The 16,643-nt window shown below is 43.2% G+C and overlaps 3 protein-coding genes across 3 annotated transcripts; 1 reads left to right on the plus strand and 2 right to left on the minus strand.

The window, feature by feature from the left end:
- Positions 1–2,429: 2,429 nt before the first annotated feature.
- Positions 2,430–3,492, minus strand: crybb1l1 (crystallin, beta B1, like 1). Its single transcript, XM_054597219.1, has 5 exons — positions 3,382–3,492; positions 3,160–3,278; positions 2,949–3,081; positions 2,707–2,849; positions 2,430–2,601 (listed from the first exon to the last, which is right to left on the minus strand). The coding sequence occupies exons 1-5, from the start codon at positions 3,472–3,474 to the stop codon at positions 2,430–2,432; spliced, it is 660 nt and encodes a 219-aa protein (XP_054453194.1). The 5' UTR covers positions 3,475–3,492.
- A 1,395-nt stretch (positions 3,493–4,887) lies between these two features.
- On the plus strand, positions 4,888–7,144 carry cryba1l1 (crystallin, beta A1, like 1). The gene is made up of 6 exons (XM_054597217.1): positions 4,888–4,943; positions 5,380–5,462; positions 5,583–5,701; positions 6,106–6,247; positions 6,344–6,486; positions 6,678–7,144. Exons 2-6 carry the CDS (start codon positions 5,388–5,390, stop codon positions 6,823–6,825), a joined length of 627 nt encoding a protein of 208 aa, XP_054453192.1. The 5' UTR covers positions 4,888–4,943; positions 5,380–5,387; the 3' UTR covers positions 6,826–7,144.
- Positions 7,145–8,423: 1,279 nt separating this feature from the next.
- On the minus strand, positions 8,424–15,262 carry LOC129090573 (uncharacterized). Its single transcript, XM_054598217.1, has 7 exons — positions 15,174–15,262; positions 14,053–14,166; positions 12,702–13,978; positions 11,868–11,900; positions 10,839–11,762; positions 10,621–10,737; positions 8,424–10,034 (listed from the first exon to the last, which is right to left on the minus strand). Exons 2-7 carry the CDS (start codon positions 14,153–14,155, stop codon positions 9,171–9,173), a joined length of 3,318 nt encoding a protein of 1,105 aa, XP_054454192.1. The 5' UTR covers positions 14,156–14,166; positions 15,174–15,262; the 3' UTR covers positions 8,424–9,170.
- Between the last annotated feature and the right edge of the window lie 1,381 nt (positions 15,263–16,643).

The raw sequence follows: 16,643 nt of genomic DNA on the forward strand, positions 1-16,643 counted from the left end.
CTAAAATTGTATTTCTGCATCAAATAAAGACAAAATAAGAAATAAAATGCTTTGAATAGACAAATATTATCCAGCCTACAAAGAACATGACTATCTACATCTGAACTCCAGGTGAAACACAACGATAAAGCACTTGCACAGCAGTAAAACCTATCAAAAGCTGCTTCATAGACAACATTTATGACTTTGTGTTTTCTAGATGCATTTTTATATATCAATGTTTAATCTCTGAGTGTAAAATCTTGTTTGTAAAACTAAAAATCTTTTTTATTATTAAAAGAAATGTACAAAAACTGGATGTATGGACACATTTTTACAACCAGGTAGACTTGTGAAGGATCTGACACAATCGCATCATTAAATTAGAGATACGCAAATATGGGGTTAATAAAATAAATGAATACAGTACATTTACTGTGAAATGGTTTGCTGAATTGTGACTGGGCAGAGAGGTGAAAAGCAGATTCAACAAGAACGTGCACTGTGTGTGCTGAGGTGAAACACAAGTCAGATAACATGCAAAAACTTCTCACTTACCTAATATACCAACAAAAGGTGCCATCATTTCTGTTATATGTAACTTGAAATGTTTACATTAAATAACATCTGCAATTTAAAATTAATATGCAGCAGTATAAAGGAGGTGCTTGTCATTGTACAATGTAAAATTTTCTGACTCACAACGGATAAAAAGAAGAATCAACATTGATGCCGCAGAACCAGAGATATTACTCAGCCATATATTCCAAACATTCCTCTTCCTTGTCAAAATCTGGCACACACATTAACCAAAATGCAACTTGATAAGCCCTTTATATAATCAAAAGCTGAATAAAACTTCATCAAAGCATACAACACCGTCATAAAAACAATGTAAACTCCACATCAGCTGCAACCACAAAGCAAAACAAGAGCTGCACGGTTTGACACAACATGTAGTACTACACACAGAAAAACGCGCCATCGACGTCACAACCATCAGAAACATTTGTTGTACTCACCTGTGTGAACGTCACTCTGGGAGTCTTGTGTACCTTGAAGTCCTGCTCTGTCTGCTCCAGGTTCAATGTATCGGCTCTTCTATTCTTGGTCCATAATATAACCGGTCCACTACTCATTTAGGATGAATAAAGCCAAAAGGTCTCCCACAGCTCACTGAAGGAAAAGTTTGCTCAGCCAAAGTCACCAATTTAGCATCTAGTGGTTAGCTACACCCAGCATGCCACGAGGGTGTGTTTGATTTGGGTATCTTAGCTGCTCGCCAGGTGTAGGCAGTATATCAGTGATTAATTAAGGTCCCTCATTATTTTTCATGTGACAATTAAGGTACAATATTGCTGAGTTTAAATCCCCTAAAGATGCAAATATTTATCAAATCACATTTCTTAACTGTTCACAAGCTGCTAAACTTCTATTTTACTGTACAATGCTACTTGATTATGGAGTGTCTCTTCTTTAATTGAAAGAAGAAATGAGACTGAATATCAGCAGAAATGTATTTATGTCCTATTTTACAAAGGCCCTGTTACACAGCAGGCTCCACAACACTATGTCAGCATCACAAGTCTAAGAGTCTAAAGGCTGTCAGATAACTTTTACTCTTTTTCCTCACACTGCACTTTTTTCTGTTTTACAAATATTGTGTGATTTTTTTGTAGAATTTTTGAAGCTGACTATGCAAAGGTTTACAAACACCGGTCAGCATGAACATAATAGTGTAAACTCAAAAAAAGGAACACAAGTAACATACTGGTGTACAATTTTTCCTGAAAGGTTTGAGCATCTGAAGAGAAGTGATCAGAATGGATTAATCTTTTTTTCTTTTTAAATTAATGTAGTTATTTTATTAATGTTTTGTTCAAAAACATTTTAATTCAGTCAAATTTTCAGTAATAAATAACAACAACAACAACGTCTTTGAAATCAAGATTTTCCTTTTTATTGAAAACTTGGCCAGGATTCTGTACAGCAGAGAGGGTGTGCAATGCACAGGGGCAAGAAGACGGGGGGCAGGGGGGCTCTATGGACTCAGTTTCCCATGATGCATCATACCCTGAGCCGAGAATCAAGTGTGTAAAACAGCAAGAGGTGCTGTGTTCCCTCTTTGGTGTCACAGAGGACTGTGGAGAGGAATGAAGTGAGGGACTAAAAAAAAAGGGAGAAAAGGGGGGAAAGCAAAGCTCAGCCCATGGGGGAGAAAGAGAAAAGATGAGACAGAGAGGAGTGGAGGGTGGTCCAGCTGGTGTTCCCACTGAGGTGGTGTCTCCACAATCAGTGACAGATCTAGAGCCCCACCCTTCCCCTCACTGCGTTAGATCATAGACCGTTCAAGGTACCGAGTTAAGGCCTCAGACATCTCTCCCCCTTTCCCTCTTCCTCCGCCCCTCTCCCTCACTTCCGCTCTTTCTCTTTCTCTCCTTCCCTGAGCCTCACTTGCTGGCCATGGTGTAGCAGCCCTGTTGGTGCCACTGCATGTCACGGATACGCCTCACGGACTGGAACTGAGGATGGCGGGCACCATACTCGTTGAAGTGCCTGAATTCGCCCTTCTCCAGCAGGTACTGGCTGCCACGGTATCCAGGGAACTGGTATCCAACCCAGCTGGAGAAAAAAAAACAAGGAAACATGTCAGTACAGGATTTACTCTATTTTGATTTTTATGTCTTTGAGCTCAATCAGTGACACCTTCAACCTCTGCACACTCACGTTCCGCAGCTGACAATGATGCTGCCCACTCTGTCGGTGAAGCCGTAGGAGAACAGGCTGGGAACGTCGTCGTCCATGATCTCCATCTTGCGGCCCTTGAACTCTCCAACCTCATACAGGCAGATCTTGTGCTTCTCGGGGTCCTTGAGGACAGAAAATCAGGGAGAAACACCAGTTTAGCGGGCAATCAAAAGCAGCAGAGAAAGGGAAACTTGAGGGTATATCTTTTTTTTGTTGTTTACCATTTTGACGGGCCTGAAGGACAGCAGGTAGTCGTTCTTCTGGCAGTTGCTCCAGGAGTCCCAGCGAGGATACTCTCCCTTCTCCAGGATGTACATCTCACCGCAGAAGTTCATCTGCTCGAAGCCCACGAAGCTGCAGATGAGACAATATTATGAGGTATCCATGCAAAGATAAGGGATTTGAAATATTTATATGTATTTTGAGACTTACGGTCCACACTCAACGCGCAGGGAGCGCACGCGGTCCATGCCCATCTCACACACATTCATGCACTCGTTGCTGATCTCGATCATGCGACCCTGGAAGTTCTCCTGGTCGAACACGTACATCTGGAGGAGACGGATGCACACGGATGAGTTAGTCCAGCCACAGTGAGGGTCTGTGATGTGATAAACTGAATATATCGCAACATCCCATGTGAGGGACACCCACCTTGTAGGCCATCACTCCCATCTCAGACTTCTTGCCCTGAGCAGCCTTCCCGTCGGTCTGGGAAGAAGTCTTGGACTTATCTCCACTGGACATGATTGCTGTGTGGACAGAGAGGGAAAAAAACAGTGAAAGAGGATACATTGATGTAACAAATCTATCATGTTTTCACTGGTGTAAAAGTATCGAATATTAGAAATAAAAAATCTGACAGATACAGAATACTCTGTATATTTTGGTCTATGCTATGCCTATTTGTGTCTGCACACACCTGCAGGTACAGTATGTGTGTGTGTACCTTACCTATCTGTGTGTTCGATGCCTACTAAGAGCCTCACTGAAAGTGTGTGCGGCTCGAAGTGCGCCCTTCCTTTTTATACGCTGGCGCCCATGGGAGAGGGATTATGGGGAGAGAAGCAAACCTGCTGAGGTCAGAGACACGAGACAAAAGAAACCCCACATCATCAGAGAGGGACGGACAGAGAGGAGGGGCGGAGGCAGAGGACTGACAGAAGCTGGAGACCAGACCCAGGACCAGTTACTAACTGAACTAATGAAATACAAGTTGATGTTTCTGACATCAACTATTACAGGTAAATGATGTACCCTAAATCACAATCATTAGGATTCATATATCAGTTTCTTTGGTCTCCTTTCAACATACTAAAGTCTATTTTGACAGGTTTGATTGCATACAGTGGCACAAATTATTTGACTGATTGATTCATATTAGGTGGCAACATTTAAATGTAATTCATATGAAATGTTCCAGGCTAAATGTTTCCAGATAATGTCAGTGAGTAACATTCATGTGAGATATATAAATCAGAATGAAATTAAAAGAAACTTTTCATGTGGAAGGCCCAAGAGGCATAAGAGCACAGAGTCGTGTTTTATAGGATAGGACTTGTGCAACCAAACTTAATCTGAAGTGATGTTTGATATCATTTAGGTGATGTAATGGGAGTTCCTTTTTTCACCATTGATAGCTAGAACACACACATGTGTGCTTGCACACTTGAAGGTGCGTGTGGAAGATCATTTGGCTAGAATGAGATGTAGTTGTGTGAACATTAATAAAATCACACTTCTAGCTATTGAACCTTTCTATACACATATTCAGATCCACCCAATGATCTCGTTCTGTTTCCCCCCACGGTGCCTCTCTGCTCCGCCGTTAATCCCCACATTCTCCACCCCGATCCCGACCCTTTGTGCCGGGGAACGCGCCGGACTGCTGACCGGGGTCCGAACATACCGGAGCGCCTTTGTCTCGCAGCAGCAGCAGCAGCAGCAGCACTATGGGATGTGCTGAGCTGGCCCCCGGCAGCAGGACAACAGGGGTCCAGCGGCACACGCAGCCAATCCGGGTGCGCGCCTCGCCGCTGCCGCTGTGCCAAATGGGCGGTGTGAACGGGCCGAGTCAGAGCCGTGGACGCGCACCAGCATGCGCGCTCCTCGACCGTCGGTATAAAACTGAAGCGCCAGGTTCCGTCAAAGCTCTACGCGAGGCAGACCGTAGGCGCGTACCGTTTTCGAGCTCTTCCAATAAAGTGCCAATCTAGGTAAGGACTCATCTCTGCTCTCCACACGGCTCAGGCTCAGACAGACAGGTGCACTCCAAGTGCTTCACACTAAAAAAACCAAAAGCACTTTCTAAAAACACAAGTACAACATCTTAATTATCATCAGAATTGTATTTGATACTTCTGATTTTGAAAAAAACTTTGAATAACAAAAAAACCAAACTATTTTTGGCCTCCAGATGTTTTAGTTCAGATTTTTACAAGATGAGTTGTAGCTGCATTGCCTCAACGTTTCAAAGGGACTTGTGGTGTAAATTAAACACCACCATGTTTTTACACTCATAAAAACATGATGTCTATTTTACATTGCTGAATAATTTATGCTCAAAATGAGTCTGTATAGAACATTTTTCTCCCACAGCTCCCCCCATATTTTCTTGCATTTTACTTTTCTTTGTCTTCATTTGAACACCAGGAGTAAAGATGTACAGAACTACAAGATCCCCAATGATGCAGCCGCTGGTCAACTCTGGAATGGGCATGGCTCCTTTCTTCAAGGTAAACACACACTCATTTAAGAACAGATTATGTGATTCTGCTCAATACTCAAAGGTGAAGAAAGATAAACTATTTACAACCTCATTGCCAACTGAATTCCTTGCCCTGCTCCTCCCTCAGGTGACTGTGTTCGAGCAGGAGCATTTCCAGGGCAAGTGCCTGGAGTTCACCTCTGAGTGCTGCAACATCCAGGATTGTGGACTGGACAACATCCGCTCCATCAGGGTGGAGAGCGGAGCGTAAGTGTCTCAAACTTTTCCTCTGATAAAAACAAGACAAAAATGAGACTCTGAATGATAATGAAATACACATCAAGAAGAACAATTATCACTTTTGTTTCCTCTCGATACATCCATCCCAAACAAAAGAGATAAAGAGGAGTCACGTGGGAAGCTTTAAGCACAATTGAATTGTTGACAGTGCAAAGGGAGCTTCATGCTTTTGTACTGTTGCTCTTAAGCCCGGTAAAAAAAACAAGATTTGATCATTATCCAAAACCCATTATGGAGAGAAAAAAAAATGTCTTCCGCGTCACCATTTATTGTCTTCAAAATATCAAAGACCCGCCATGTTAGATCACAGAAACAAAGGTCCTCAGGTGTACATGCAGTAAAGTGATGTGTTCTCTGTCTCTCTGTAAAAGCTGGGTGGGTTTTGAGCACCATGACTTCCAGGGCCAGCAGTTCATCCTGGAGAGAGGAGAGTACCCCCACTGGGACGCTTACAGTGGTTCCCTCTCCTACCACGTGGAGCGCCTCATGTCTCTGCGCCCCATCTACTGCGCCGTGAGTGCCAACCCGTCTCTTTAGTGTTCAGGTGCCCAATGGACAGTTACCTCAGGAGTCCAAAATCCAACTGTTGCTTTTCTTTCTCCCCTGCAGTCCCACCAGAGCAGTCGCATGATCATCTTCGAGAGGGAGAACTTCATGGGCCGCAGTGTGGAGATCTGTGACGACTACCCCTCTCTGCAGGCCATGGGCTGGATGATGCCTGAGGTTGGCTCCATGCACGTGCAGTGCGGCGCGTAAGTTACTGTGAATCTGATTGAGTAATAAGATGCTTTTTTTGTCAGGACACTCTTTCCAGGTGATTTACACTTGAATATAGATTTCAAATCCGGCTTAGTTTTTGTTCTGTCAAAATATCATTTGACAAAAATAAACCTGTTTTCTCTCTTAAAATATTCCCACTAACCTTTGTTTCCTTCTCCCGCAGCTTCGTGTGCTACCAGCACCCTGGCTACAGGGGCCAGCAGTACATCATGGAGTGTGAGAGACACAGCGGAGACTACCAGCACTGGAAGAACTGGGGGTCCCACTGTCAGACCCCCCAGATCCAGTCCATCAGGCGCATCCAGCACTGAGAGGGAGACAGGCTGAGACTGAGACAGCAGCTCCCCTCGACCCCCCTCCTTCCTTCACCCATAACCCTTTCCTCTATTTCCTTCTTCCTCTCTTCAATCCTTTCCTTCCTCTTGACTTGAGCCGCAACAGCCGCCTCGACCCCACTACTGATTTACAGCCGCTGCCAAAAGTGTGATAAGGGACAATATCGCACTGTTAAAGCACAGGGACACACACGCTCCACTCACACACATGCCAACATAACTCGACACTCACACACACAGTGTCTTTTTATTTGGTTTAGAGGTTTCTGCACACTCACACACAAACACACACACACCTGCGCTGTACTCCTCCCCTGAGCTGAGCGATGAGCAGAGCGATTCCTCAGCGAGCTGGAAGCAAACAGAGGGAGATGAAGCCTCTCTGTGCAGCCGACCGCACTGTGGTGCAGCTCAGATGTGTTATGATCTTGTGTGTAGGAGGTTGATCAACAGGTTGAAAACTAATAAACTCATTTTGACTTCATGTATTCTGGTTTTATTATACATGTGTGAATGAATAAAGTGGGCTTAACTTCTCTTTGTGGCAAAAAACACCACCTGCAGGCTTGAAATGGGCCTGCCTCTTCACAGAGAACAGTGGTTGTGCTTGCAATGGGTGTAATTATGAAAGTTTTAACAGTGGGGGAAATATATCAAAATGTTTAAAGACAATTCTCAAACTTATATTATATTGCAGGTGTAGTTTGATAAGTTTCTGTTGATGTTTTTGACACTTAGTCCAATTATGAAACCCAGTCAAACTAACACTTTTCAACTTATGGTTAAGTGGAACTTACAACCACATGCTTGAAAGTGTAACTACTTTATTATCTGTATTTAAAAGTTTACCTGCCAAACTGATATAATGTGCTAACTTAGGACTAATGGGTAAAAACGGACAGGGTAAGAAAGAAAACAGGTTATTTTACATTCTGACATACAGTATTTTCACAGTGGCTGAGAGCTGAATGCAGTGCAACTTAAGAAAAAACTAAACATTTAGCAACTACAATTATTGCTTCGCTGTTGAATGCCTCCAGCAATCAGTCGAGCTCCAGTTTACATTCATGTCTGTCAAGAACGTCATCATTTTTTCATGTGAATTGTTGAGTTATGGCCAAAAACATGTTTTGTGAGGTCACAGTAACCTGTGATCCCCAAAATCCAATCAGTTTGTGAGTCCGACCTGTGTCAAATTTGAACAACCACAGAACATAACGCCTCCGACCACGGTCATCGCCGGTTCATTAAAAGCTGCCAATAAATGAAACACAAGCAAGTCCCATACAACATAGCAGAAATGTCCTGGGTGACATTAAAACTGACAAACATGTCGACAAATATGTGTGATTCCAGTATTAATGGATATATAGTCTTCAACATTTTGCGTTGGTAGTTTGAATTCCTTGTACATCATAAAATAAAATCCACACCCTGCTGATGAGCCAATTTTTGTGACGTGCATGAGGAGCCACAGAACAGAGCTGCTGATTGATTTTTGATCTTTTTATTATAGAAATAAGAGTCCTAGACTCAAAAGTGCCAAAAAGGAACATTAACAAGAATAATGTGGCAATAAAACAATGAAAACACAAGTTTACCTGGAACATTTACAAACTGTGGCAGAACACAGGATGAAATTATGAATTATATATAAAACTAAAACAGTCATAGTCATAACTAATAAAACACTTAACTCCTTGACGGTGCATTAACCTGATATTTCTTCTTTCTAAACTGTTCGGTTGGTGTTGTTTTCAACACTTGACAGTTAAAACAAACTTTGCTGAACATATCTGTTTAACAATCGCATATTACTGGATTTAGCAGTAACAACTTTGAAATTCTTTGCATAAAATCAATGTCTAAATATCTTCAAAGTACAAAAATAAACAAACAATCCAAGACACCTCTGACCTCAACTCAAGAGCTGAAACTCATTAGCTGCATATAAACCTCACAGTTATGTTAGTTTGTTGCTGATCAAAGTGTCTTTATGCATTATCTTGCACGTCTTATCTTTTCTGTTTTACAATCTAAACAAAGAGCTAACATGTTGCTCACACCTCTTTTTTTCCAAACTTTGGTGGGATAGGAAAACAAAAATCCCTCATGTGATTGTCAGTGTTTGCACAGGGAGGTGAACATAATAAAAACAGAAGACATTTACACTGAAATCACATTTGTCTTGATCACTATTAATCTATCTCTCTACCTGCCCTTTAACTCACAGTTAAATGAAACAAATGTCTTCTGGGAAATTTAAAATGAAAATAAACTGAAGGAGATGAGTAGAAAAGAAAAACAGGATGTCACAAATGCTAATGTAAGAGCACCTCTGTCTGATATTTTCTGGTAACAAGCTCACGTTTACTCACAGTAGTGAAGTCCGCTGATAAAGCGTAGTCTGTCTTTTCTCCGACAACATCGATGTCCTCGGCTCCTTCCTCTTCTTCGCCTTCTGAGGACTCGGTCCAGCTGATGATCACCGGCTCGGGGACGGGACTGGAACCGCCAATCACATCAATGTCCTCGTCTTTGTCCTCTTCCCAGCTTCTTGTCGACCGCAGACAAACCTCTTTTGCTGAACGTGAAGATGGTGAAACCGAAGGCGTGACTCCGGCAAAATGTGACAGAGTTGGCGCTGTTCTGCTCCAGCAGCGGTCATCTTCAGGGCCTCCGTCCACATCGATTATCTCCATCTCCTCATCCATCAAACTTTCTCGGTCTTCTATTTGTAAATGAGGTCTTACACTGGTTAGCGAAATGTCCTTTATCTCTCTGGTTGCTGGTTCGGAGTCTGCAGACTGAGGGCTTGGTCTGAATGTTTCAGACACTGAATGGGTCATTTGCTCAAAGCAAATCCTCTTGGACGCTGTGGATTCATCACTCGTCACCTCCTCCGACTCTGCTCCCCTCTTCCCTCCCCTCTTTGTAGCTCCCTCTGCTTCTTCTTGTGGCCTGGCAGCATTGTCTCCCTCATGTCTCTCTTGATCTTTCTCTAGTGGTTCCTCTGTGCCACATGGCTCCAAAGGCTGCGGCTGAATTTGTACCGTTGAACTCTCAGCACTAAATAAACTGAGAAGTTGTACTTTTCTATTTGGCTTGTCTCGGCTGCAGTTTGCTCGGCCTTCTGCGGGTGTCCGTGTCATCTGAAGTGGCTCCTCAAGAAAGGGCGAACTGTCCTGTAAAACAAATGAACCTTAATAAATGATTCAGACAAATACAAACCCCCCCCCAAAAAAAAAACAGTCTACAGCAATGCTTCCCGCTCTGCAAGGCTAAACGTATGCCTGGCGGTGCTTTGAGCTAAATGCTAACGCCATCATGCTAACTTGCCACAATGACGATTCTGACATGCTGATGTGAAGCAGGGATAATGTTTATAATGTTCAGCAGGAATATCATTCATTTTAGAGGTATTTGGTCATACATCAAAGTATTGGACAAAGTAAAGTTTTGACCGAATGATATTAAAGGTTAAAAGATCAATCCAATATATTTTGCCTGCTGGAAGTGCGAAAGGAAAAGTTAGGAGATCACTAAAGCCGATAGGATGTATTATCTGGGGTCCATGAATGTCTGTACAAAATGTCACAGCAATCAATATCTGTTGACAGTTATTGTCATCCGTACAGCCCTCGATGCTAGTGTGGCTAAAAACAATAACGTAAAAACACGCTGCCTCTTCCTTTACAGAACATATGTTAGGAGGACACACATGCCTCCATTGGCTCTTGGATCTTGTAAAAAAAAAGGCTCAATGCTCACCAGGATGTGTGCGTCTGTAAACCTACTCCTGATGGGGTATGTCTTTGTGCTGAAGGAGTCCCGTGGGTCTTTCACTGATGCTGAACTGGTCTTTGCTTTTTCAGGTCTCTGAAAAGTCTAAACACGCAAACAAACCATTCATTACACTTGGTCAGACTGATGGTGACAGCACACATCATCAGAAGCATTCGTGCAGAGTTGTTAGAAAAGTTTGTCACCTTGACTTGCAGACAGCTGTGTTTCTGCAGAGTAACTCTGGCTGGCAGCTGACCTCTGCTCTCCAGTTTCACCACAGCTCTCTGCTGCAGCTGCTTGTCTCTTTTGTCATCATGAACATCTTTGGTCTTCACGTCACTCGATGACACCGGCTTACTCACCCTCACCCTCTTTCTCTCCAGTGAGAGGAGATACTCGTTTTTTCTTCTCTTCTTCCGTTTTTTAGCCGGCGCTTTGACTTTCACTGGTGATTCCTCAGTGTTTTTGGGGGGAGCGGCGCGGCGAGCAGAAGTCTTGCGTGGCTGTGAACATCTCTCCAGTGTTTCAGCTTCATCGCTCTCAGCGGCTGTGTACTGGATACCGCCGCTGACGATAATCCAGGGAAGTGCACAGTCCACTAAGACACACAAAATAAAATCTAGCAGGAGTTGCAGTTCAGTTATCTGAGAGCGTCTGTTAGTCTTGTTTTTTCTGTATTTCTTCAGGCCGGCGCTGACATCTCCTCTTGATTTAGCGACAACCTGCGTGGCTCCATGAAAACCTGGACTTGCCTCCAGGAGGCCGGCGGTACGGTGGTGGTGTTTGTTTTGGACTACAGCATCGCCACAGGAGGTGTAGCTGCTGCTACCTGTCGGAGGAGGAGGCTGAGAATGTGGAGCACCGGCGTTGTTTGGTAAAATGTCGAGGCCCATCATCACTTCCTCCAGCAGACGATCAAAGTGTTCGGGCGGTTCCTCGTGAGGTGGAGGAGCCGGAGGAGGGAGGGAGGTGCTGAGGAGGAGGGACGATGGTGGAGGCACGTAGGAGGCTGCAGGTGACTGCAGGCCGGGTGACGGAGAAGGCTGGATGGTGGGGCTGAGGACATTGTAGAATCGTATGTTGGGGGAGGAAAAGGAAACGGGTGCTGTTGGTTTGGCCCTCGCCCTAGGAGGCTGCAGGTGACTGCAGGCCGGGTGGGACGGAGGCTGGATGGTGGGGCTGAGGGACCGTATGTTGGGGGAGGAAAAGGAAACGGGTGCTGTTGGTTTGGCCCTCGCCCGGCCGACAGGAAGACCATCCTGTAACTGTGGAGGAAAGAGTATTAATACAACGCAATATAAAAGTGCAGATGTACAAGGAATTAGAAATGTGTCATAGTGCAGTCTTATTTGTCTACAGTGAGTATACACTAAGTTTAGAATCTAAATCAAATCACTGAGCAGAGTTATTATCCTCTTTGAGCTCAGGGATTGTTCAGAAGTCTGCTGGGACATCTTAATTAACCAATCAGACAGAAATGAAATATTTATATAATGTTAATAATACACATATGATAATATTGTGTAATTTATCCAGCAACTAGTATTAAAGTATTAATATTAAATAATATTATATATACAGTTATGGTTACAGACTCTCTCTCCACCTCCCTATACTTGTAGTTTGAGTGTGATTAATTTGCCTAAAAGAGAAACTACTCACAATAAACAAAGGTTGAAGATGACTTTGGCTGAAAGCATTACTATTATTGTTTGTCTTTAAATCTTCTAAATATATTGAGATAGTATTGCTGTTGTGAATTCCTTTTTGCCACAATAATGAGAAAGTTGTGGAGGGCAGTAGTTGAAAAAACAAGTTTCTATTTCTTCTGTAATGATAACTTTATGAAAACAAAATATATCTTTTTTATTAATCAATAATACCATACAGATTTTCTTAAAATCCCAGCCCTGGACTAAACCTCCAATCTTGTTTTCGAAATAAAATATTGTTTAGGAAGGTTTGAAATGTGTCAGTTTGTAGATTATACCTTATTTTCATGGTTAGTTTATGTTATTATGTTTAGTGTCATGTTTTGATGGACAGTGTTAAGTCAGCACTCTCACCTGGTTAAACTGCTGCGTGTTTCCTCCTCCTCCTCCATCACTGTGGAGCGGCACGTCTCCACTCTGGCTGAACTCCCACACTTTGCCGCGCCCTCTTCTCCTCTGACTGCTCTTGGCTGATTTCAGAAGCTCTCTGGTCTTCAGGTACAACTTTCGGCCCACAGCTCCTCCGCCCTGACCGGCTCTGGACGGCCCCCACCTCTGAAGGAACAACTTCTGCAGCCTGCTCACCCCGACATCCTGGACATCCACCGTCTGCGTCAAACCTCCTCTCCCTCTTCCTCCTGTTCTTGCTCGTGGTCTCCTGGCTCTTCTCTCACCTGTCGCAGCCCTCCTGGCACCTCCCACTCCTGCACCCGGCCTCCTCCTAGCTCGCCCCCTACCGAAGCCCTCCTTCTTATCCGGGTTCAGGAAGTAGCTGATGTATCCTGGGATGTTGCCCTGAAAATGCTCTAACCGCTCGTCCCCCCATTCTTCAGCTGCTGTGACCTCCCTGGTTGCTCCTTGAAGGCCAGCCCACCAGCTCTGAAGGTCAGCGGGACCTGAGGTCACATGACTGGAAAAAGGAAGCAGGGCTGGAGGGACGAAGGCGTGCGGCGGTGCAACAGCTGTGTGTCCAGCTGCTGTGGATTCCTGCATGGAGTCCACTAGAGCAGAGGAAGGTTGGTATACTTGGTTTTCATCTGATGGGAAGAGGAGGGATATGGGGATGTAGGGAATTCGAAGGGGAGCAAGATGGGAGTCGGTCTGTCCTAAACCCTGGAAAGCCTTCATATCGATGGTCTCAAAGGAGGCTGCTGGGTAGGAAGGAGGATCTGATTTTAATTGCAGCTGTTCTGTCTGAGTCCATGTGTCTTTTCTACCATCTAACTGCTTCTCTTTCCACAGGAAGGTGCTCTCATCCGTCACTTCTCTCTTCCACCTGCCCCGTCTCCCCTCATTCTCCTCAGGCATCAGTGGCTCCGTCTGCACCCCCACCTCCGCGCGCCAGCCTTCCTCATTCCTGCCCTCTTGATCTCTTCTTGTGACCTCCACCAGCCCGTGGATGCCCAGCTTGGCTGCAGCAGAGATGGCCTCTTGTTTCTCCATCTCCCCCTCCCCTGCCATCTCTCCACAGTACAGCAGTCGGACCATGTGGGGCAGGGTGCAGGCGCCGAGAGCCCGAAACTCCAAGAGACGGTTCTGTCCCGCAGGTGGCGGCGGCGTGGAGGACAGAGCGGAGGAGATGTGGGGGCTGAGCGCTGAGAGGATACAGCTGTGTGCTGGCACTGATACACCTGGAGGAGAGGAGAGATGTCATCTAGAAATGATGATCTAAAGGCGACAATGTGATTTGTGAGAGTTTTCATACCTTCCGTCTTGAGCAGAGTGTCGCAGAACTGGCTGCACTGTTGCTGTCTCTGCAGCTCAGTGAGGAGGAGGGCTTCAAACCCTGGTTTCTTGTAGCACCACATCTCCCCATTAACTTCAGATTAGAAGCAGAGTGGAGAAAAGTGAGGATGAAAAGTTTGTAAATATGTCTTTCAACTCGACTGTGACTCTATTTTTTTTGTTTTGTTTCCCGAAACAACAAAACACAGACTTTTGTGTCAATGACCACACAAGCAACCCATAAAAGTATATGATCCAAAACCTTGTATCATAATTGGCATGAGTAACACATTTCTGCTTAAAACTTCATCAGGGTCTTGCAAAAAAAACAAAAATAAACAAGGGCTTGAACTTATTTATACTCGTACCCTTGGGTGAACTTAAAACAAATCGGATTCAATACAAACAAAATCAGTCCATCTATATTTAAAATGACTAAAGCATTATGCTCAGCATTTTTCTAACTCTTGCTCTGTGTTATACTGATCAGATATTATCAGATATTATGAGTAGGATCGTGTCTGTGTTTTGCACAATATCTTCTTGAAACTGTGCATTATCACCACCAATATGCATTATTTTGTAGGGGGGCTGTTGGAGTACTGTACACTTAAAAGTAGCATACTGAGCTGTTGCAGTGAGATGCATTAAACTTAACATAAATCCTATCATAAATTGAGGTTGTGTACTTGTTTTTTTATTTATTTATTTATACTATAAACAATAATACTTGAGTTTGTACTGTAGCTTTAATTGGATAGTCATTGGTTTATGGCCTAAATTCTTATCTTGGAAGAGATAGTATTACATTTTGCACATTTAATCAATATTTAGTACACTGATTTAAGATATCAGCAGCCTTTGTTTATTTCTGAACACCATTGTTAGAGCATCAAAAACTCTGCATTAGATTGAAGTTGATGCTAATCTGCACACCTGCAGGTTAGCATCACTGCAGCCAACTAGCTGTGCACAACACAACAACCCGGAGTTAACCAGCAGATCACATGTTAGTTAACATGCATGCACATGTTACATGATTCACTCACACTAAACGTCCGAGTGCAACCTGAGCAGTTTGATCTACTTTCTCTCGTTTACTTTTCAGTTTTCTTCTGTGAGTTTTGGGGAGGTCATCAACAGGTCAGCGTGGTCATCGAGCCGCAGCGGTACACTGTCGCATATCGCTCCGCCACCAGGGGGCGGGCCTGTCACCACACAGCGGACCGTCCGGTTCATCAGCAGGGTCAAAGAGTACAGACACAGAACGAAACAGTTCACCTCAACGGGATAGTTCACCTCTGCTACTTCCCGTTTCGCCTTAAAATATTACCCGTCATATTTGATGGTAGAAAGTAACATTTACTCAAGTACTGTACTTACAATTTTGAGGTAATTGTATGATTCTTGATCATTTCCATTTAATTCTAGTTTACACTTCCACTACACTTCAATTTAGGGGCAAATATTGCACGTTTTACATCTCCACTACACTTACTTTGAAGCTTCAATTACTAGTTACTTTACAAATTTATATTAATTAAAAAAAATACAAAACAACTAATACATTATGATATATTTTTACACGTTAAGCTACCCAGCTGTATACAAAAAAGTAATTAAAATAGCCCCATATTTAAAAGCAGCAACATTAAAGTGAGGTACACATTAATTGGGCCGTCCTGGATAATGATAGTGGCTTTTACTTTGGCTACTTTAACTGAATTTTGATAATAATACTTTTAAAAATTTTTCTTAAGTAAGATTTCAAATGCAAAACTTTTACTTACGTGTATTTCAACACGGTAGTATTGTTACTTTAACTTGTAAAATATCGAAATAGTTATTCCGCCACTCCCTAGTTAAAACTACCTTCATGAATATTATGGTTTTTTTGTTAGTAAGGTGCTGATTCATGCTCTCAATGTGGCAGCACGACAAACTACAGCCTCCAAAACAATAAAGTTAAACTATCACCTATTTAAAGCGACTGATGCAGTTTAATGATAATTACTTGTAAGATTCCTTGTAGGTCTACAATGCATACGTCTAGAAGGATGGACTTAAAGTGAAACATTCAACATTTGAGGGAAGAAATAAGTCTTTTTTTTATTAAAAATTGAAAAGCAATAAAACAACCTTGCTAAACTCTGTATAGTCAGTATGTGACATTCCTTGGTCTGGTCTGACGTATGGTTGCTAAAGTTTTGGTATATATTTCAGTGTAACTTGGACTTAGGTGGTTAGTTGACTTATCTTGTGCTACACTACATTTAATAGTTACCATTTTCCCCCAGTTGTCACTTGTAGCCACTGTAACTGCTGTTCAGCAAAAGTAACATAGACATTTCAGAATTCTTTTTAATGTGTGGCGGAGCACTACAAATGGCACATTCCTTCGGCTGAAGACACTATGTACCGAGACACAGAGACTCAATAAAACTTTATCCTGTGTTAATTGTTTTCACCAGCCTGTCTGGTTTAAATCTTATTTGGGGTAAACTATTTTAATGACCAACCTTGGACACCCTGCTCCTTTGAAATATGAACAAACAAATTAACAAGATGTTA

The sequence above is a fragment of the Anoplopoma fimbria genome, chromosome 4, assembly GCF_027596085.1.
Source record: "Anoplopoma fimbria isolate UVic2021 breed Golden Eagle Sablefish chromosome 4, Afim_UVic_2022, whole genome shotgun sequence".
NCBI classification, from domain to species: Eukaryota; Metazoa; Chordata; class Actinopteri; order Perciformes; family Anoplopomatidae; genus Anoplopoma; species Anoplopoma fimbria.